General features: G+C 34.8%; 1 protein-coding gene across 4 annotated transcripts; it reads left to right on the forward strand.

The window, feature by feature from the left end:
• Nucleotides 1-219: 219 nt before the first annotated feature.
• On the forward strand, nt 220-17,615 carry LOC111305362 (myosin-6-like). 4 transcript variants are annotated; one of them, XM_022902834.2, is made up of 39 exons: nt 220-614; nt 1,453-1,581; nt 1,841-1,984; nt 2,347-2,492; nt 2,578-2,734; nt 2,853-2,911; nt 3,011-3,170; nt 4,351-4,500; nt 4,603-4,739; nt 4,864-5,010; nt 5,133-5,234; nt 6,891-6,948; nt 7,038-7,139; nt 8,459-8,496; nt 8,655-8,781; nt 8,871-9,041; nt 9,140-9,271; nt 9,367-9,476; nt 9,553-9,613; nt 10,307-10,484; nt 10,605-10,810; nt 10,973-11,092; nt 11,571-11,669; nt 12,306-12,518; nt 12,656-12,795; nt 12,959-13,076; nt 13,166-13,210; nt 13,296-13,379; nt 13,471-13,641; nt 14,496-14,651; nt 14,739-14,930; nt 15,061-15,189; nt 15,302-15,372; nt 15,455-15,554; nt 15,701-15,757; nt 16,328-16,384; nt 16,461-16,541; nt 16,634-16,716; nt 17,018-17,615. In XM_022902834.2, exons 1-39 carry the CDS (start codon nt 612-614, stop codon nt 17,130-17,132), a joined length of 4,548 nt encoding a protein of 1,515 aa, XP_022758569.2. In that variant the 5' UTR covers nt 220-611; the 3' UTR covers nt 17,133-17,615. The 4 variants fall into 4 exon arrangements, with proteins under 4 accessions (XP_022758569.2, XP_089607036.1, XP_089607037.1 ...); XM_089750910.1 differs by having other exon boundaries at nt 12,962-13,076; XM_089750911.1 differs by lacking the exons at nt 4,864-5,010; nt 5,133-5,234.
• Nucleotides 17,616-21,621: the final 4,006 nt, after the last annotated feature.

Genomic DNA, 21,621 nt, shown 5'->3' on the forward strand with positions numbered 1-21,621 from the left:
ATTTTGCAATAACCGGACAGGACACCCCTTTTTTAATTTGTTGGACTCTAGTTTGACCCAGTCTTACTGGTTATTGAAGTTAGTAATTACATCCTCAAATCTAGGGCTTTTTCGGAATTTCGTTCCTAATTAATATAAAAAAACTTTTTTTTTCCTTAATCACCCTTTTAATTACAAAAACAAATTAATAAAATAAACTTAAAAGAGTCACGCAAGACCAGCCCTAAGAAGGAGGGAAAAGGAAGAAAAGGAAAAGAAAAGAAATAGAAAAGCGTAGAAAATAAAACAAACAGAGGGTTGCTTTCGTAAGCAAAGCAAACGAGAGGCTTAATCTCTTCAAGAAAATATATTTTAAAATCTTTGTTGAAGAGGCTTAAGCTTCTCATTTTTGATTCTTTCTTTCTTTCGTTCTTTTCTTTTGTTTGGAATTCTTTTGCAGTGTAAATCGATTGTAATAATTATTATTGTTGTTATTTTTATTTAGAATAGACCAGTTCAAACAGTTTTCTTTGTTAAGTGTTGGATTGAAATTGAATGATCGTTGTTCAACGCCTTGGGAGTAGATCGAGAAGCAACCAAAGTTTCTGATCCGATAAATCTCGGTCAAGAAAATGGTAATTTGTCGATAATATTTTTGGCCTTTTTCTTATATTTAATTATTGTGTTATTATTTTTTATTTCTAGCTTCGGACGGTCTTGGTTTAAAGAAAATGTTTTGTAATTTTGAGGAGTTGTTGTTGTTGACCGATCTGAACTTGAGTTGAAGCTAGTTGTTATTCTGTTTTGATCTGTTAATCTTCGTGTTTCTTAAGATCCACTTTTTAGGATTTTAACTGTTTTGGTTTGCTTGGTTAGTTGAAAATTGGTGGCGATAAGGTTTCAGTAAAAAACCATATTGCCATTGACTAAAACTTGAAGTAGTACATTTTGTTCTAATATGAATGACGATTTGATTTCAAGTATGGTTTTATGAGTTTGTGCTGATGGTTAGAATGGCTGCGTCAATTCAAAGTTGGGGGTGTGATTTGTCTTGTGAGTTGTGATTTATCCGTTGTATAACCAACTTTGGAGCGTGAAAAGTATGATATCTTTTTTGTTTATATGACATTGGGTTTTAGATGGGTTACCTAACCGTCCTAAATCCCTTCATTTCCATTAAAATGTTTTCCAACAAGAAATATAGTTCCTGTCTCCTAGATCTAAACTGAGTTTTTACCTTTATTATTGTTATCTCTAATGAAGTTGGAATGATGATTGCCTAACATCCTTCTTTTACTAGTGAACTCTTTGCATGTCTTTTTGCTCTATCCTTATAAATGTCATTTGGAGATTGAAAAGCAAGGAGAACTTATCTACATGGTTTTGCCTTAATGCTTGAATCTTGATTGAAAAGTGTCTATAAGGGATAATTCTACTGAATTGGTGAATCATGGTCACTCTTGGCTTTTGTAGGCTGCCACAACCAGTCTTGTAGTTGGATCTCTTGTCTGGGTAGAGGATTCTGACATTGCTTGGATAGATGGTGAAGTCGTGGAGGCTAATGGTGAAGATATTAAAGTTCTGTGCACTTCAGGGAAGACGGTGAGTTGCTTCTATAAAATTTAAATCGATTCTTCTGTGTGCATATGAATCTCAGTCACTTCTATTTTGGTGAATGCTGATTGATGAATTGCTATTTTCTTGCCACAATCATGTTTATGTAGCATAAAATTTTTTCCCTTCCCGCTTTTGCAAGTCATGCAAGTCCAGTATGATATTATGGGAATTCATCGAGAACATAGACTGCTTGGATGAGCTAGTTGCTTAATTTGACTTACCTATTTTACAACTTTTGCAACAGGTTGTTGTCAAGGCTTCAAATGTCTATCCTAAAGATGCTGAGGCCCCACCATGTGGAGTTGATGATATGACAAAGCTGGCTTACTTGCATGAACCGGGAGTCCTGCAAAATTTAAGATCAAGATATGATATGAATGAAATATATGTAAGATTATGAGCAAATGTTCACCTTTTTCTTTCAATGTATGGGTGTTATTTTTGTCTTTCCTGTACATGTCTTTGGTGGACTGGATGTATGTTTTGCTTTCTTTGTGGTATATTGCATTGACGAACGTTGTGACATCTTTGTGTTTCATCATGTTTTCAAAATTCACTGATAAAAGGAGTTAATTGCCCCTAATGGTGCTTCTAGATTTATAATGGAAATATATTGATTGCTGTGGAATGGTTGCATGTTTTGCTTTCTTTGTGGTATATTGCATTGATGAATGTTGGTGATCTTTATGTTTCATGTTTTTCAAGATTTACTGATAGAATGAGGCAATTGCCCCAACTGGTGTTTTCCAGACATATACAGGAAATATATTGATTGCTGTAAACCCATTCAGAAAACTACCTCATCTTTATGATAGCCATATGATGGCACAATATAAAGGGGCAGCTTTTGGTGAGTTGAGTCCACATCCCTTTGCTGTAGCAGATGCTGCATACAGGTACCCTGTTGTACTGACCAGAAGAAGTTCATTTTATATGATTGCTCCTTTTTTACAATGAAAATTGCTGTTTCCATAAATGCAGACTAATGATTAATGAGGGAATAAGCCAGTCGATTTTGGTTAGTGGTGAAAGTGGGGCTGGTAAAACAGAAAGCACAAAATTGCTTATGCGATATCTTGCTTACATGGGGGGGAGAGCTGCTGCTGAGGGAAGAACAGTTGAGCAGCAAGTCCTGGAGGTAAAACATGGCTATAAATTTAGATTTGTGTGACAATAAATTTAATTTCATGGTTTGAATATATCATCCTAGTAAATTTGTTTAACAACATTTCTTGTTGTTTTTGCCTAATCTGCAGTCCAACCCTGTTTTAGAAGCATTTGGCAATGCAAAGACTGTTAGGAACAATAACTCAAGGTAAGAATATCTATTATTAACACGTTTCGTACGCTGCATGTACAGTAGATTCTATGTCAGAATCATTGGTTTATTTAATCTTGCTTGTCTTGAATGTAGTCGTTTTGGTAAGTTTGTGGAGATTCAATTTGATCGGAGGGGAAGGATTTCAGGAGCTGCAATCAGAACTTATTTGCTAGAAAGATCACGTGTTTGTCAAGTGTCTGACCCAGAGAGAAATTATCACTGTTTCTATATGCTTTGTGCGGCACCACCAGAGGTAAGTGGCTTTTGATTGTTTATCAAGTTGCCTATAGAGTATTTGATACAATGTGTTTGTGTATGTTCTTTCTCTCAGTAAGCATTTTCCATGTTTAGTTTTAAAAAATTCTGAATTGTCTTAGTACCAAAATGTACTCCAGAACAGGATTTATGTTGGGAACTTAGATTGTGAGAATGATCTCTCTATTTTTAGCTTCAGATATCAATCTATATGTATATGGTTTTTTATTTTTAATGCAAATGCTTGAAGGTTGTAAATTGGTTCCAACTATGATCTTCTTTATTATGTCTCTTATTCAGTCTGTCCCTCTTTTCTGTTTGATTCTCCATCTCTTTCTTATCTTTGATTTTATTTTTTTTTTTTTATTGACGTCGTTCTCTAAGCCAATATAAGGACAACTTATAAAATGAAGAGTTTAACTTTAACATATATCTTTACCAAATTGATTTGGTTGGACTAGGACGTTTTATGTGATCTATTGAGGTTGGGCATAATTTCAGTTGTGGACTTGTATCTTTCATATTGATCACTGAATGAGGAGATTGGTTAGTTTGAGAATCTACTGCAGACATTATGTACTGTTGGGTGAATGGAGGTACTAAGAGGCTGCTGAGATAGCAATATTATGAGATTGTGTGGTGGTATCCTTTTGATGTGATTGCTGACATGAATTCTTATAAATAAGTATATAATCTTTACTTTTTGGGCACACAGTGTGGTTCCTATTTCGCTTTTTTTTTTTTTTTTTGGGTTCTAAAGAAATAATTTAGATTTCAAAGCTGTGTTTGTGTATCATATCTATTATTTTCCAAGTTTGATGTCAAATGCTTTTGTATTGGATTTCCTAGCACATTAGTGGTGTCAAGAGACGTTCATATCTTGTTATACTTGTGGTTTAGAATATAAAAAAAATGAGGGAGTTCCTTGTTTCTCAAGAACCCTTTTTAGCATTTTGTTCACTTTCTCTTTTAGTGAAAGAGTAGGAAAATTTTGTTGAACCTATATCTCTGTTCAGTTATGGATAGGTATGCAGCTTGTGATTCACATTTCTATGTCCTCAGAAAAAAGTGAACAGTTTTTTCATACATGAGATTGTAGTGCTTGAGATCATCAATTCTCATACTTTTGGATGTTTGTCTCCCCCGTCCTTCTTTTCTTTCTCTTATTTACTTTTCAGGATATTCAGTGTTACAAATTGGGAAACCCAAGAACGTTTCACTATCTGAACCAATCTAACTGCTATGAGTTGGACGGAGTTGATGATTCTAAGGAATACATTGCAACGAGGAGGGCAATGGATGTTGTTGGAATAGGTTCCGATGAGCAGGTATAATATATTAATGAAACTATCTCGTGGGATGATCCTTAAGCACAATGTTTTCTAAAATTTCTTTGTCATCCTTTGATTATTGCATCTGCCCCTTGCAAGGATGCAATATTTCGAGTTGTGGCTGCAATTCTCCATCTTGGGAACATTGATTTTGCTAAGGGGAAGGAAATGGACTCATCAATGCCCAAAGATGAAAAATCTTGGTTCCATCTAAGAACTGCTGCTGAGCTTTTCATGTAAGTGGACAATTTCACAGACATGCACCAACATTGAATGAAAGACATTTCTTTGATAGTTGTTCACTTCATACGGTCTTGTAAGAGAAAAAAAGGAGCATGTTTAATCCCCAGTTTTGTTTAGGTGTGATGAGAAGTTACTAGAAGATTCTCTGTGCAAGCGTGTTATTGTAACTCGTGATGAAACTATTACAAAATGGCTGGATCCAGAATCTGCTGCTCTTAGCAGAGATGCTTTGGCTAAAACTGTGTACTCGAGGTTGTTTGATTGGTATGGTGCACTCTTGTTGTCTGAGTATATACATTTCAGAGTTGGCTGTGCTTGTTATTCCGTTTTTGTTCAGTTTTGGGCATTTATTTGTGACTGCGGGTTTCCTTTTTTAACTCTCACAGGATCGTGGACAAGATCAATAGTTCAATTGGTCAGGATCCTGACTCAAAGTTCTTAATTGGGGTGCTGGATATTTATGGATTTGAGAGTTTCAAGACAAACAGGTGCTTAACCGGTATGCCTGTTGTTTTTATAATTGATGGTAGTTGGTTTTCTGAAACCAATGAATAGAAATGGAAGTTGTGTCTCAAAGAGGCATGTTTAATACTTGTGGCAGTCATGTATTAGTTGATAATAAAAGAGGTAGTGATTTGAGAACCTATTCTTCACTAAATTACCTGTTAAGGCATTTTGAAGGTGGTGCACTGGGACTTTTTGCACTTTAGGATTCTTCTCTTCTGGTTTTAGTTAACAGTGGAGCTCACCTGATTTTGTTCACTCTTGGTATAACTCTCAATGAAAAAAACTAATAATGAAATGTGAAAGAAATATTTTCTTGTTTGAGGAAAGTGGAGAGGCAAGAAATGAAAGTGTTTCTGTTGATTGATCTGATAGATTTTGGAAATGGAGTCTAATATTTTTGAGTCTTTTCTAATTTTTTTTGTTATACAAGTGGTCGAAATAATTGTCTGGAGCTTTAGGATTGGGGCATTTGTTGTCTTTACAAGTGGGAGTGCAGTTTACTTTTTCTGTTTGCAATTAAGTAATTAATTATGCTTCTGTTACCCTTTGATTTAAAATTTCAATTTCCCAACTGTCATGCAAATAATTATCCTTTCACCAAATCTTTTTTCTTTCTTAAGTATCTAATTAGTTTGGAAAAAGTAATTGGATATACCATATCTTTTGTCCTATTGTTCCTAGGTTCTGGGAACATTTGTTGCATTGAACATTGTTAATGGGCTTGGCACTTGGAAGGGCATTATTGGGTGGGAGCATCTAAATCTAAATCACATTGCCATTTTGTGGTCTGTGTGTTTGTTGCTTGTCTTTTTTGAGGCATATGTAGGACTGTTAAATATGCATTTTAATTTTGGTGCCATGATCTTTGCAAGTGCGTGTGTTTTGTTTTTTTGTGGAATTTGATGTTTCCCTGTGGTTGTTTTTAACCAATTAAACATGTGGGTAGGTTGACTGGAGCCTTAAAAATCAGTTTCCAAGATAAATATCTTTTTCTTTTAAATTAAGGCCCATATGTTACTTGTTGTACTTGTTGGCTCTTTGATGTCAAAACTTCTGCTAAATGTAGAATGAGAGTTTCTGAGCCCTATGCTGTCCAATTTTGTAGGTTTGGCTGAGCAACTTGAAATGAAATATATTGTTGAGCTTGTTATTTGAAATTCTCAGTTCTATTGTGCATTTTACCTTTAGCTTGCTATATTTTTTTCCTCATGAAAATGCCCTAGTTGTGTGACATAATGTCTTTCAAGAGTCTTTCTGTGGATTCCTAATTTAATGTGGTGGAATGCATAGATACATTAGAATCGTTTAAGTGACAACATTTATAGTTACATCAAGGAGGTTGCTATCTTGATTAGACCAGTCAACTAATATCTGGTTGGTAAATGAGATTGGCATTGTTGCTGCTGTAGTCATCAAGAGTGAAGAGACTGGTATATTACCCTGTAATCTGTATAATTTGACAGTGATGGTGCAGAGTTCCATGGAGAGTTCACAGAACGATAGATCCAATTGTTCTTCTTATTTGTGGAATCTATGATATATAAAGTTAATCATGATTAAAAATTTGTAACACTATGACCTTTTGGATGCTTGCTATTGGCTTCTGTTTGTCTGATGTTTGATGTACCGCTTTGCAGTTTTGAGCAATTCTGCATTAACTTGACAAATGAGAAACTGCAGCAGCATTTCAACCAGGTTTGTTTCTGAAAGACGTACCACATCATGCTTAACATTTCTCAGTTTTCGTTTCGTAGTTTGTGATATATAAGTTTCTGGCTCCTCAGCATGTCTTCAAAATGGAGCAAGAAGAGTATACAAAAGAAGAAATTAATTGGAGCTACATTGAGTTTGTTGATAATCAGGATGTTCTGGACCTCATTGAAAAGGTCAGTTGAACCTACCCCTCCAATTAATTGGGCTGGTCTTTTACAGACTGTTTTAGTATTGTATCATCTGTACCTTGAATATTGACTCACCACTAAAGTGAATCTGTGTATAGTTGTGGAGTTGGTTCTGTGTTGTTGACCATACATCTCTATTAAAAGCAATTTGTGATAAAGCGTGCCCACTAACTATTTGGTATTGTTTCCTTACATTTTGTATGGTGATTTCAGTTCTAGTTGCATTCGTGTTTAATTTTCTCTGTTTTCATAGAGCACATGTAGGATGGATGTGGTAGATGAACAGTCTATGTAATGTTGCGGTCACATCTCCTTATTTTCAAGATCTTTTGGTCATCTTCTTGACAAATGAAATTGCCTCAACTTTTGATAACCCAAAGTGCCTAACACTTTTCTGTACTTGATGTTACATGTTGCATTAACTATGTACCGTTGTTTTCATGCTATATAGAAGAAAAAGTGGTATGGCCATCTATGATGCTTTATTCTCATGGAAAAATTTAAAACATGGGAGAAAACCTGATTGATGAGGATTGTGACATAAAATGCTCAGCTTGAAAACAGGAGAAATTTGGTGGAAAAATGATGGGAAAGGTGAAATCTAAAGAGATAAGAGAAGATGGATTAATTGTCAGGTGTTGAAATAGTTCTAAATAGGCCACCAGTTATGGTCTAGCATATTCAAAATCTATTCAGTTATAACTAGACCAAATGATATTATTTGCATTTCATTCTAACAAGTCCAAATGAGTTTCTTGTGGAAGCAATGCAAAAAAGTACTGACTGCTTCAATCAAACTGCTGTGGAAAATGATACAAGAGTGATGGGTCTGTCAATAGCTACTTAAATCATATTTTGGTTTTAAATTCCATGCGACAATAATTTCTTTTGTAATATCTAACCATAGTTTTGAATCTTGTATTAGTATCATTCATGTTGGATTGTCGGTATTGATTTATTAATTATCATTGGACCCACAACTTCTTGAGTACTGTTATGTCTGTAATTCTTGTTATCTCTGTGCTTGAGAAACTACCTTTCAACTTCTAATGAGTTGATCTCTTTCATGCATTTCTGTGTGCTCTGGCATTTTTCTCTCTTTTCCTTTCCTCTGGTCACAAAGAAAATATTTTCTTGTTATAAAAATGTTTTATCTAATTTATTGAACTGTCTTACCAATCATATTCCTGTATATGGACGGGCTTTGACATCAATGAATAAAATTTGTTAAATGGTCCATGTGTTTGTGTGGTGGTTATTTTATTTATTATATGTTTGTCATTTTTCCTGTTCTTGATTTCCAGAAACCAGGTGGCGTAATTGCTCTTCTAGATGAGGCTTGGTAAGATTTAGTGAGCAATTACTCATCTTTGACTTTTCAAAATTTGATTAAAATTTCTTTCAGATACTTAACTATATGTTATTAATTATATAAGACTGTTCTTGATGTTGCTGAGTTTTTTTTTCCCTCTTGTATGTTCCCCTTTAAATTTTTAAAAGCATGTTTCCAAGATCAACACATGAAACATTTGCTCAGAAGCTGTACCAGACGTTTAAAAACCATAAGCGCTTCAGCAAGCCCAAATTGTCCCGTAGCGACTTCACAATTTGCCATTATGCTGGTGATGTAAGTTTGCTTCTCTTTATAGTAAATTCATGTCGTAGAACTAAACTAAGAAGTTAGAAGTGAATGGATTTCTATTTATGTGTTTTTAGGTCACTTATCAAACTGAATTGTTCCTGGACAAGAACAAAGATTATGTTGTTGCTGAACATCAGGCCCTTTTGAGCGCTTCCAAATGTTCCTTTGTTTCTGGTTTATTTCCTCCTTTAGCCGAAGAATCCTCCAAATCATCAAAATTCTCATCAATAGGTTCACGATTTAAGGTGTGCTGGTGTTTCTCTTTCTTGAAGTCAGATTATTACTTTTTTTTTTTCCTAATCTAATGGGTTTCTAAGTATTCTTTCTTTTTGGTGTTACACAGCAACAATTACAAGCATTACTTGAAACTCTAAGTTCCACCGAGCCACATTACATACGTTGTGTAAAGCCCAATAATCTTCTTAAGCCATCAATATTTGAGAATAAAAATGTTCTACAACAACTACGGTGTGGGGTAAGAATGATGTTCTATGAGGTTGAGCTGAAACGTATGTTGGTATTTAGTTAGAACTGCTTGCCTATTTATCCACATTGTTTGTCTCACTTCAGGGTGTTATGGAGGCAATCAGGATTAGTTGTGCTGGATATCCTACGAGAAAACCATTCGATGAATTTGTAGACCGATTTGGCCTCCTCGCACCTGATATTTTGGATGGAAGGTACAGTTAATAATTTTCTTGGCTTTCAAGAGGTTCCTTCGTTACTGTACCCTGACTTGTTTACTATACATGTTAGTTCGGATGAGATTACTGCTTGCAAGAAGCTTCTAGAGAAAGTGGGACTTCAGGGTTATCAGGTAAATGTCTGATGGACATTCAAACAATCCTCAAGTCAATTGAGTTTCCTTGCCTTATTGCTAGATTTCCTCTTGAATCATTAGGATATATCTTATGCAAAATCCCATGTCATCAAGATGTCAGTAAAAGCTAGCCTACGGACATGCAACAGGCAGATATATATGTTTGGCCTTTGGCTTATGCTGACTGGCAATAACACTGAGGAGATTCCACTCTACTCTTGTCTGTTATGTTTGTCAAAAGATTTATTTGATGAAGGACCTTAAGTTGTTAATGGGTAAAAGTGCTCAAGTTTAGATTGGGTTAGGAAACAACATTGGAAACAGGTCCCCAAGTACAATTGAGAATTTTCTGGAAGGTCGCAACTGTTAGCAAAGAGGAAAACACTTGTCATGTACAGAATCTAAGAATCTAAGTTGTTGGATTCAAGCTACAAACTTGATGTTATAAGTGCTCTATGGTGGCTAATGTTATTAGCATTTATGTTTCTTGCTTGAGGATGTGAGCATCATGTAGCATACATTCATATGGAAACAATACAAGCATCTTCCAGATGGGAGTTCATTCCTTGCCATTGAACAAACTGTTTATGCATGCAATTGTTTCATGAATGTTTACTCTCATTTTCTATTTATCTTTGTTCTGGTTGAATTTTGTGAAACATCATACTGATGCCAATTTATTTTTGGCAGATTGGTAAGATGAAGGTTTTTCTCAGGGCTGGTCAGATGGCTGAACTAGATACTCGTAGGACTGAAGTCTTAGGAAGATCTGCTAGCATTATCCAGAGGAAAATTCGTTCTTATTTAGCTCGCAGAAGTTTTATTATGCTCCGTCGGTCTGCATTACAGATTCAATCTGTCTGCAGAGGTATTTGTTCCTGTTAATGCATTTTTGTATGTGGCTGTTTTAAATTAACTAAATTTACTCCCTATTAAGGCATTTGTTATTACTTCACCGGTTGATAGTTTCTGTCTGCGCTGATTTCAGGACAACTTGCTCGCAAAGTCTACGAAGGCATGAGAAGAGAAACAGCCAGTTTGAGGATCCAGAGAGATTTGCGTATGCATCTTGCTAGGAAAGCTTATAAAGAATTGTTTTCCTCTGCTGTTTCCATTCAGACAGGTATGCGGGGGATGGCTGCTCGCAATGAGCTACGCTTCAGAAGGCAGACTGGAGCAGCAATTACAATTCAGGTAGGTCAAGAATTTTAAATTGTTCTTATATCATACTGCATGTGCCTTGCTTCTTAGAAAAATGTCTTTTCCTTTTCAATTTTGCTTTCAGTGGTTGAACCTCTTTTTGTTTCGTACTTGTCACTTTTTTAAACTTGGAATGACTTTGATTGTACTTAACAGAGCCAATGTCGCAAGTACTTGGCCCGGTTGCATTATCTGAAGCTGAAGAATGCAGCAATTGCAACACAATGTGCATGGAGAGGAAGACTTGCTCGTAAAGAACTGCGGAAGCTTAAGATGGTATTCTCATCTTCATTTTCTTTTGTTTTTCCAGCAGCACTTTTTATCATAAAATTAAATTGGAAATCTTTACTGTCTTCCATCTTCTATATCTTTGAAAATGGTTGTTGGTTGGCAAAGTTGTTTTTGTGGTCTTCTTTTTTGCTTAAATTTGAAATTAGAACACTAAAAAATTGCATCTTTCCTAAGATATAATTCTGGGGGTTCTTCAAATTTGAGTTTGATTCTTTTTCGTGTAAGTTAAAGCCTATTCAAGATTCCTATGCTCTGGAGAAATCTTTCGTATCAGCAACCAAATATTTATAGTCCTACTAGCTTACATAATGGAGGGAAGCAAAGAACCAGACATGCTTATTCTACTTTATTTGCAAACTTTATTTTCTGAAACAATTTGGTATTTCTAAGACCCTAAGTATGCTAATATGTTGTTCTATGAATATATCACTTGGATTTTTCTGTTAATTATTTTTATTTGCAGGCTGCTAGGGAAACTGGAGCTCTGCAAGCTGCTAAGAACAAACTGGAAAAACAAGTTGAGGAACTGACATGGAGATTACAGCTGGAGAAACGTATGAGGGTAAGCTTGATAATAAATTAGCTGAAGCTAGTTTCTTTGTTTTTTTGTTTTTTTGTTTTTTTTTTGTGTGTGTGTGTATGCATGTTTCTGTGGGTTGTAGCTAGTCGGACATCTTGAATCCAGTAGAGGTAGGAAGATACAGAACTGAGGCATTGTGTGCTTGGCATCTCTCATACCATTGTGTTTTTTATTCGATGTGTTATGTTATTTGAGAAAGGGAATTAACTTGGGAATTAACTTTTTTATGCATTATCTCTTACTTCAAATTGTTTAGGTTATGTGGCTGCTTTGAATAAATAACTTGATAATGCATTTATTGTAAGTGTTTCTTATGTGATCCCTGCCTGTGGATCCGGCTGCTTTGGGATGGGCTTTAAGATAATTTAAGTCTTAGCTTGGTCTGGCCTGAAGTAATTATTTATTAAATAATGTATTTCCATTTAAATTATTTTAAAATATTGAAATATTAATATAAATTAGTTTTAATTTTTTAATTATATAAATGGTCCTACATGTGGGGCTTGGGCTATGTCTCCAAGGCCTAACTGAAGTTCAGGGACACCTCTACCTGCTTGCTGTAGTGCTTATATATTTTTTCTTTTCTCATCATTTATACATTCTTGTCTTACTCTGTAGGTTGACATAGAAGAGGCTAAAGCACAAGAAAATGCAAAACTACAGTCTGCTTTGCAAGACATGCAACTTCAGTTTAAAGAAACCAAAGAATTGCTTGCCGAGGAATGTGAGGCTGCCAAAATGGCAGCTGAGGTCGTCCCTGTAATTCAAGAGGTTCCAGTGGTGGACCACGTGATGCTGGAGAAGCTTACAAGTGAGAATGAAAAACTGAAGGTGAGGAGGCTTACTCTAATATCTGTTTTTGCGCAAAGATTCAGTGGACATATGTATGGAACATCTTGGGGATGCTTTCTAAGCCTGATAGAACACTAATTTCTTAATTATATTGCTCATGTGCTGATTATCTGCAGGATATGGTGAGTTTGTTGGAAAAGAAAATTGATGAAACAGAGAAAAAGTTTGAAGAGACAAACAAGTTAAGTGAAGAAAGGTTGAAACAAGCTTTGGAGGCAGAGTCAAAAATAGTTCTGTTGAAGACTGTTATGCACAGGTTAGTTTGTGCCATTTCTGAGCAAAGATTTTGAGGTAGATTCATAACAATAACTATGAGAATCTGGGGCAGAGCCTATTTGCGTGCATATTGCTGAAACTGTGTTTATTCATTTATTCATTTTCTTTTTCTTTCTTCTGGTCGTCATTGTTTCTTTTGTTAGCAGTCTTGAAGAAAAAATTTCAGACATGGAATCTGAAAACCAAGTTCTGAGGCAGCAAACCCTGTTAAATTCACCTGTTAAGAGGATTTCACAGCATCCTCCAATTCCAGTCTTTCCGGTAAAATATAGCATAGATATTTTTATCATCCTGCCTCATTAGTCATTATGAGGATAATTCCTATTATCCTTTTGCTTTAAAATTTTCAGAATTTGGAAAATGGTCACCATATGGATGAAGCGAACAAATCAAATGTATGTTACATGCTTGATTTTTCTACTTATGATCATACTTATCTAGTTTCTGTAATGTGACCATTTACAAGGGCTTTTGCTGCAGGAACCACAGAGTGTGACACCAGTGAAGAAGGTTGGCACAGAATCTGATGGCAAATTGCGAAGATCCAATCTTGAACGCCAACATGTATGTGTTTGCCAATTTTTTTTTTTTCGTCTCCAAGCTTTCTTTTTCTGCAGTGTGTCAGTTATAATGTTTGCTGCCATTCTTTCAACAGGAGAACATTGATGCACTGATCAATTGTGTTACAAAAGACATTGGGTTCAGTCATGGAAAACCTGTTGCAGCATTTACCATATATAAATGTCTTCTCCACTGGAAATCTTTTGAAGCAGAAAGGACCAATGTGTTTGATCGTCTCATTCAGATGATTGGTTCTGCAATTGAGGTAATTGATTGTATCATTCATAATCTTGTTTGTGGAGTAACGTAGGGGTGAGCATTAGTCGGTTTCAACTGAATAAACAGACAAAAAACTGAAATTCAATTAAATTGGGGTTGGTTTTTTTGGGTTTAGTGGTTTTCTCAGTTTAGTGGTCGGTTTGGGCAGTGTAACCAGTCGGTTTGTAGTTTTGAAAATCATGAACAGAACCGACCGAAAATTACCCAACGGGATAGATTTTTTGCAAATAGATTGATCCTTTTTGCAAATGGATTAATCCTTTTTGAAAATGGATCAATCTATTTTGCAAATTGCACCTCTGCCTATTCAAAATAAAAAAACCAACCGACTGATTCGGTTTCGCTTTGGTTTATTTTGGTTTTCACTCTTTTAATCAGTTGGTTCGGTTTTTCTAAGTTAACTTACAACCGAATTAACCAAAACCAACCAATTGCTCAACCCTAGAGTAATGGTTGCGGGCAATGTCATCTACTTCATTTTTCCTTCATCATTCTACCTTTTGCATGCCTTTCGTTTTCTGCTAATTTTGATTTTGACCTATTTTCATTAATTTGTTATAACAATCTCATTTTCTAAATGCATTCCTTAAAAGGTGAGTTACTACTCTTGCTTCTGATAAGCATGTGACATAATTGTTGAATTTTTTTGCTGACACAATTTTCTTCCCTTTTATGAGGTTACCCTACTTTTATCATTGTGAAATAGTTGCTTTAGAAGATTACACTTCTGTTTCTGAGTTCTACTTTCTGGGAGTCTTTTATGTACTTTTTGTTTCTTTATGCTATAGTATGAAGGTGTCAGTAATAAGTCAAGGATGAAAACTTCTTCTTTGGTTGTAGAATGAAGAAAACAATGGTCATATGGCTTATTGGTTGGCCAACACATCAGCATTATTGTTCTTGCTCCAAAAAAGTCTAAAGGCTTCTGGTTCAAGTGGTGCAACTCCAAGTCGGAAACCAACCCCTGCAACCTCTCTATTTGGAAGGATGACTATGGTATTTGAAATTCTTTTCTTCCCATTAAGTATATTATTTTTAAGGAAGAACAAGACTATTTTTACATTCCTTTCTTTCTTCATCCAGGGTTTCCGCTCATCTCCTTCTTCCAACAACCTCGCTGCAGCTGCTGCGCTTACAGTAGTTCGCCAAGTAGAGGCAAAATACCCTGCTTTGCTTTTCAAGCAGCAACTTGCAGCATATGTGGAAAAGATCTATGGAATCATTAGAGACAACTTGAAGAAAGAGTTATCATCTTTGCTTTCTCTATGCATCCAGGTATCTTGTGATTCAGTTAGTTCCTGTTCAGCATTTTGAATCTGCATCATCAGCTGTTTGGTGGGTAGCTATACTTAAGATAATCTTGATCCCTTAGGATTTTTTTCGTATTGGTTATGCTGAATTTTAGGCACCGAGAACATCGAAGGGAAGTGTACTAAGATCTGGGCGGTCCTTTGGCAAAGATTCTCCTTCAACTCACTGGCAGAGCATTATTGATAGCCTCAACACCCTCCTCAGTACTTTGAAAGAAAATTTTGTAAGGAACCTGAGATTTTCTTTCTAATTTGCCTTCATAAACTTTCATTGCTGCTGTCAATCTCGATTTGTAGTTAAATGCACAGAGGTTTTTAAAGTTGCTTGGTTTTCAGGTTCCTCCAGTTCTCATCCAGAAGATCTTTACTCAAACATTTTCTTACATTAATGTACAATTGTTTAATAGGTAATGTTTTGTTTTATTTTTGTTCCTTTGCGGTTTTAATTCAAATGGTTTAGTTATAATGACATTTGTTATTATTTTCCAGCCTTCTTCTACGTCGTGAGTGTTGTACATTTAGCAATGGTGAATACGTTAAGGCTGGGTTAGCTGAGTTAGAGCTATGGTGCTGCCAGGCAAAAGAAGAGGTAACTTTTTTTTGTTGTAATTTTCGTCTCTCTTTATACATGGAGTTGTTGCTACATAATTTTGCTGTACTATTTTTCTTACTTTTAATGGCTTATTTAAGGCCCATAACTGTGCTGATACTATCTTCACTTGCCTTGAACTGCAGTATGCAGGGTCATCATGGGATGAACTTAAGCACATAAGACAGGCTGTTGGATTCTTGGTATGTCGAGACATTCTTTGACGATATAGATAATGTGATGGGTTGTTTTGTTTGTTTTTCATTGTTGAACTTTTTGGTGTTTGGAGTAGGAAGTGTCTTTGACTTTCTTAGTTATCTGGTCTTGAGTCCTTGACTTTAGGTGTTGTACTACTGACAATTTTGAAAATGATTATTTAGCATATTAAGAATCCTTTCAGCATACAGTCATTTGGTTCCATTTTATTATGTTTGACGCCGCTCAAAGTTTTAGGTAACACAATCATATTGATTGTCTAACATGCATACAAGCATTTGTTTGCTTGCACAATGTGGCTCTTCAACTGTCTTGGGTCTTGCTTTTTAAATCTATTTAATCATGTTCCCTTAACCCTTTTAATCATTGTTATATCAAATTGGACCTGCTTAAGTTGTGTTGCTATATTCAGAATATTGTTTCCTGATTAATATTTTCTTCATTTTCACTACCCATGGAAGGGCATATTGTTGTTTCAAGATTATATCCCTAGGTTTATGATAGCAGTAATTGTGGAGTTACGCTTCTAATTTGAATTTTATTAAACCTGATAACAGGTTATACATCAGAAGTACAGAATTTCATATGATGAAATTACAAATGATCTCTGCCCCGTAATGCCTCTCCCTCTTTCTTTTTCTCTTGCCCCCAATTTTCTCACTCTCTGACAATAACTTTTGGTTTGTTCAGATTCTTAGTGTACAGCAATTATACAGAATATGTACTCTGTACTGGGATGACAACTACAATACTCGAAGCGTATCTCCTGATGTAAGTTTGTGTGTGGCAAGATCTTTCTTCTTGCTTGTTCCAGAAGTTCATAAAGCGGATATGATTGATTGGCAACCTGTACTCCTTTACAGGTTATTTCCAGCATGAGGGTACTAATGACAGAGGATTCCAACGATGCTCTTGGTAGTTCCTTTTTATTGGATGATAATTCCAGGTAAAAGTTCCTTCATCTTGCATGTGTACTATGTCCGCTATTAGGAAGAGTTGATTTCTTTTATTGCTTAAGTAAAATTCCCATTGGGACAGGTTTTACGGATGAGAATGTTAATTCAGGAAGAGTTGAACAATTCTATATAGTTGGTGTGATATGAACAGGCTAACCAGAGTATTTGAAAACAAGAATAATTGGCATCAAAGATTGTAATAGTTGGCTGAATGATTTTTTTGACTTTATTACACGCTAAGCTTTGGAAATTAAATTGTAGAAACAAACTAATCCATCCTTTTTAATACAGCATTCCCTTCTCTGTTGATGACCTTTCCAATTCACTGCAAGAGAAAGAATTCTTGGAAGTGAAACCAGCAGAGGAACTTATTGAGAATCCAGCCTTCCAATTTTTACACGAGTAAGGCTTAGGAAAGGCCTAGATGTGCTCTCCCGTCTCCCCCTTTTTTTTTTGTGTCAAGTTCGGCAACGGGGACTCGAAAATACTATTGGCAACTCAATGGTTGTTGTAAATTCAATTCATGTTCCCCTCTTGATATATATTTTTTTCATCTTCCGTTGTAAAATGTTCTATTGGTTTATTAATTTTTTTTACATTGAAATTGTAAAAGCTGTCATTGATGAGGGCGGGGGACGCATTTGTTTGGTTGATCTGGCTTTTTTTCTTTGATTTTTTTTCCTTTTTTTTGATATTGGTTTATTCTTCTGCCATAAGGGGTAGGTTATTTATTTATTTATTTAATTGTTTTTTATGAAGTGAAGGTGTAATGCACAACACAGTGTCATTGTAGTTGGTGACTGAGACATGGATCCCTCTCTACCCTTTTTGTTGCATAAAGCAACCTGGTATGGAAACGTATATATATAGTTAAAAAGATTTATTATCATGGATGCTTTTTGCCTGGGAATTTTCTTTCCATTTGAACTTCTTTTGCCTTTCAACTTCCTTTTTTTCATTCAAATTCAAGATTGTAGTATTTATGAAGGCGCATGCCTATATTTTTTGTATCAAAGAGCAAGAATTGAGTTGGAAATTAGAAAAAAAAAAAAAAAGGTGTTCTGATCAAAATTTCGAATTTGCATGCTATTACATTCTTGGCAGTCGGCACAATTTTGAAATGAAGGATTCAACTGTCATTATAAAGAGAAAGGAAAAGAAAAAAGGATAAGCAATGTAGAAAAGAAGGAAAGCCGTAATTGACTTTTAACAGTATATGATAATAAATGAAAAGCGACAAGGTACAAAATGATGCAAAGAATTATCGTTCAATTAGGGGGAGCGAAAATTTTGGCTTGGCAATCCTTGTGAATGCCTCGTGGAATAATTGATATGTGGGCGAGCAGCTTCAGCCTTCAGCTGGGTGGCACAAGGGGAGGGAGGACTTCAGAATCACGTCACCACAAGAAAATCTTTCCCAGGGAGATAGGTTTGGGACCAAGGTTACCAATGAGGCATACAGGCTCAAGGACCGCAGCTGGACCACCCTTTCCTACTAATACCACAAGTGTAATTCCATTAAATTCCCCTAGATTTTCATGGTCCAATCGAAATTTCTACGGGCCGACTCGTACAACTGGCAATGGTAGTTCAAACAAGGATTAGGCCGTATACATGGATATATAATAGATCTTCAATTGTGTACAAACAGAAGAGGATAACGACACAGGGTTTGGTAGGTTTTGTTGAATTGGTCCCATCTTCACCTGATCACAGCGCATAACCCATTCTTCCCAAGTTTGTTCGGCTTCTAGGGTTTGGTCCATGGTTTTTATAGGGGTCTCTCGCTCATCTGCTGCAGCTGGTGATTACTGATTGGACCCGCCCCCATGCCATCCACATGCATCATACAACCATCTGGCTATAATGGGTCCATTTTCAGGATCAGGATAATTGCATCTAACACTTTTTTGCTTCTTTGATTTGCCTTATTTTGTTTTTATTATTATTTTAAAGCAACAAATTTATCTTCTTTTTTTTTCTTAAACACATCTCGACAATGTAAATTTTGGTTCTTAAAAGATTTCGTATTTGAATCATAAGACGAAAGAGTTGGATTTATAGTAGTAATACTATATGTATGAGTAAGAATGTGGATTAAAACAGCTAGGAAAGAAGAAATTGTTTTGATTGTGCTGCCAAGAGAAACCCAATTCATTTGATTGAATTCAATAAACGAGCACAGCCTCAAATTATCTATATTCCAATTCCAACTCAGTTATGGCAAATTAGTCACTTTCATATCTAGTTCTACTATCTTTTTCTGTTTAAAAAAATGCCATCTCGAGCATATATTTAGACAAAAACATATAAAAACAAAGGCAATTTGTGTCATGGACAGTGCTGATGATGATAAGCTTTTAGATTTTTGGACCACCTTCCCATGTACAACTTTTTAAATTGGCACAAAGAAACTATTCTCATAATTGGATAAAAAAATAACTCTACATTGCAAAATATTTGATCTTATAAAAAAATTTGGTTCAATACAGAACATGACCAATTCCGTAACTTTGTCAGTTAAGCATAACTCAATTGGTTAACATGAGACGAGATTTGAGTAAAAAATTTTTTTATACTTTTTTTCATAAATTTAAATCTTTAATTTAGAAAATATTAATTTTTAAGTGACTAACGACAGTACGGAACACCTAAAAAAAAAAGGCTGACTAGGGAGCCGACGCGATTGCTACAATCAGAGTCACAATCACAACATCTAAATTATCCAAAACTTGTGTTGAATATATGGGTGTGGACCCACGAGACTGAGGCAGTCATCTTCCTTCTCACATGGCACGCACCATGCTTCACCCTTTTTAGATCGTCCCTTGCCTTACGATGTTCGTGTCAGGCAAAAATTAAACTGTGGCTCATTTTTCACTTTGCGGGCCTAATTCATTTCACCCATAAATATTGGATATTCATATGGTCCAACTTCTTTGACTTATGATCTGTATGATCAGTTAGTCGCAGTGTTCACAAGGGACAGGTTAAAAATCTAGAGTTTGAATTTAAATTAGTGTTCATAATTGGATATTAAAAAATTAAAAATTTCAAGTTTGAATATAGATTAGTAAAATGATATTATATGATTGGTTTCACAATAGTAATAATAATGTCACGAATTGAAAATTTTTTTGCTGCATGAATATTTTAATAAGTTTTTTTTGACCAAAAAATATTTTAATAAATTTGTGCACGTAATTGCCACAAAAATTTGAATATTTGATTTATCTAAAAAAAAATAAACAAGTTTGGATACATGAATTAATCAATTTAATTAGTGACCACAAAGGTATTTGATCTATCTCCTATTGGTGCATGTTGTTAGCCATTTGGTTGAGCATATCAACACCAATGGTGCAAAGCTAAATAAATAAATGATAGGAACCTCTAGATATTATAGAAATTGTCATGTAATTTATTGCTAAAACATTAGATTTTTAATGTCAATTCAAAATTTGACAATCTATATAAAAAAATATTACGGAAGTTGAGAATTTAAGAGCCGGTGGGGGCATACCATTGAAAGTGATGAAAGGACTAGTTTAATGAAAGTAGGCTGATGTCAAATTAAGGAGATCAAAATCAAACTTGGATGAACAAATATCAACTTTGTTTGAACTGATCTAAACTTTCCATCACCTTAATTTAAATTGTTCTGCAAAATCGGCTTTTATTCTTCTTGGATTTGATTTTGTGTACACTTGCATTAGCAATAAGGTGGTTTTCTACTACTTCGATCTCTTTAGTTGATTGTCACTCTCTTGATTAAGAGATATTTGATAGCTAATGACAAGCCACTGAAAGTTCGACAATTGTCAATCGAGGAAAATATAGGGAAAAATAAAGATTTTATTGGCTTTAAATCGATAATCTCTAACAAAAAATTTTATGTAAAGTCTCTTTCATTACAAAATAATTTTATAAATTTCTTGAATGTGTTAGGTCTAATCGTCCAAAAAGAAAATTAAGTCTAGGCAAAATCGAAAAATATCTCCATCTGTTTTATCAATATATATTTTATGCATGGCGGCCGATGAAATTTTCGACGATAACTATTAAGATTAGGCTTAATCGGTTGTATATTAATCTTTATATGTGTAATTAATTTTAAAAAATCACTTACATGAAAAAAATTGGATTCATCTAATTGAATTAGGGTAAATTTTAGGTTCAATTCAAGAAAACAATTCGTCTATAAAGAGATCTGGTGATTAAATTAGTTTTGTAACATTTCAACCAAGGGCTTACTAGAATGTATAACAACAAAAAGACAAATATTTTGGGGTTAAGATCATTTCATTTATTTATAATCATAGATTAATGCACCTAATTAAAAAATGGCCTAATAAAAGAAATGCCCTTAATTATGAATTGAATGGAAAATGCAAGAGCAGTTTAATTAGTAGGTCAAGAACACAGAATCATTGACCATTGGCAGCACATGAAAGTTTGTTGAAAAAATTTAAATAATTAAGGAAAATTTTCATCCAATTTGACTAATTTCAATACCAACACAGTCTCATGCAAGTCTGTTTATATTCCCTGATTTGTAATTTCAAAGGTTTTTCTTCCATGTGGTCTCATGTGTTTCAATTTCACTCTATATTTATAGAGTCAAACTTGTTTCATGGTGGATGAAACTTGAAGCATTAATTCATGTTCTGCTCAGATTCAATCCCCCCATCAGTTATTTGAATATATATTTTTTTGATATTTTTTTATTTCGTTACAGTTATTATAGTTAAGAGTTTAGTTAGACCATATTTTATGAAGGTTTGAATGATTCCACTGAGAAAACAAGCAAAAAAAAAAATATATCCTGCTGTGCACAAAAGAAGAAAAAAAATTCATCAAATCAAAATAAAAAAAATAATTCACGAAAGGAAAAT

This window comes from Durio zibethinus, chromosome 21, assembly GCF_047325235.1.
Source record: "Durio zibethinus cultivar Kanyao isolate XHJ-2024 chromosome 21, ASM4732523v1, whole genome shotgun sequence".
NCBI classification, from domain to species: domain Eukaryota; kingdom Viridiplantae; phylum Streptophyta; class Magnoliopsida; order Malvales; family Malvaceae; genus Durio; species Durio zibethinus.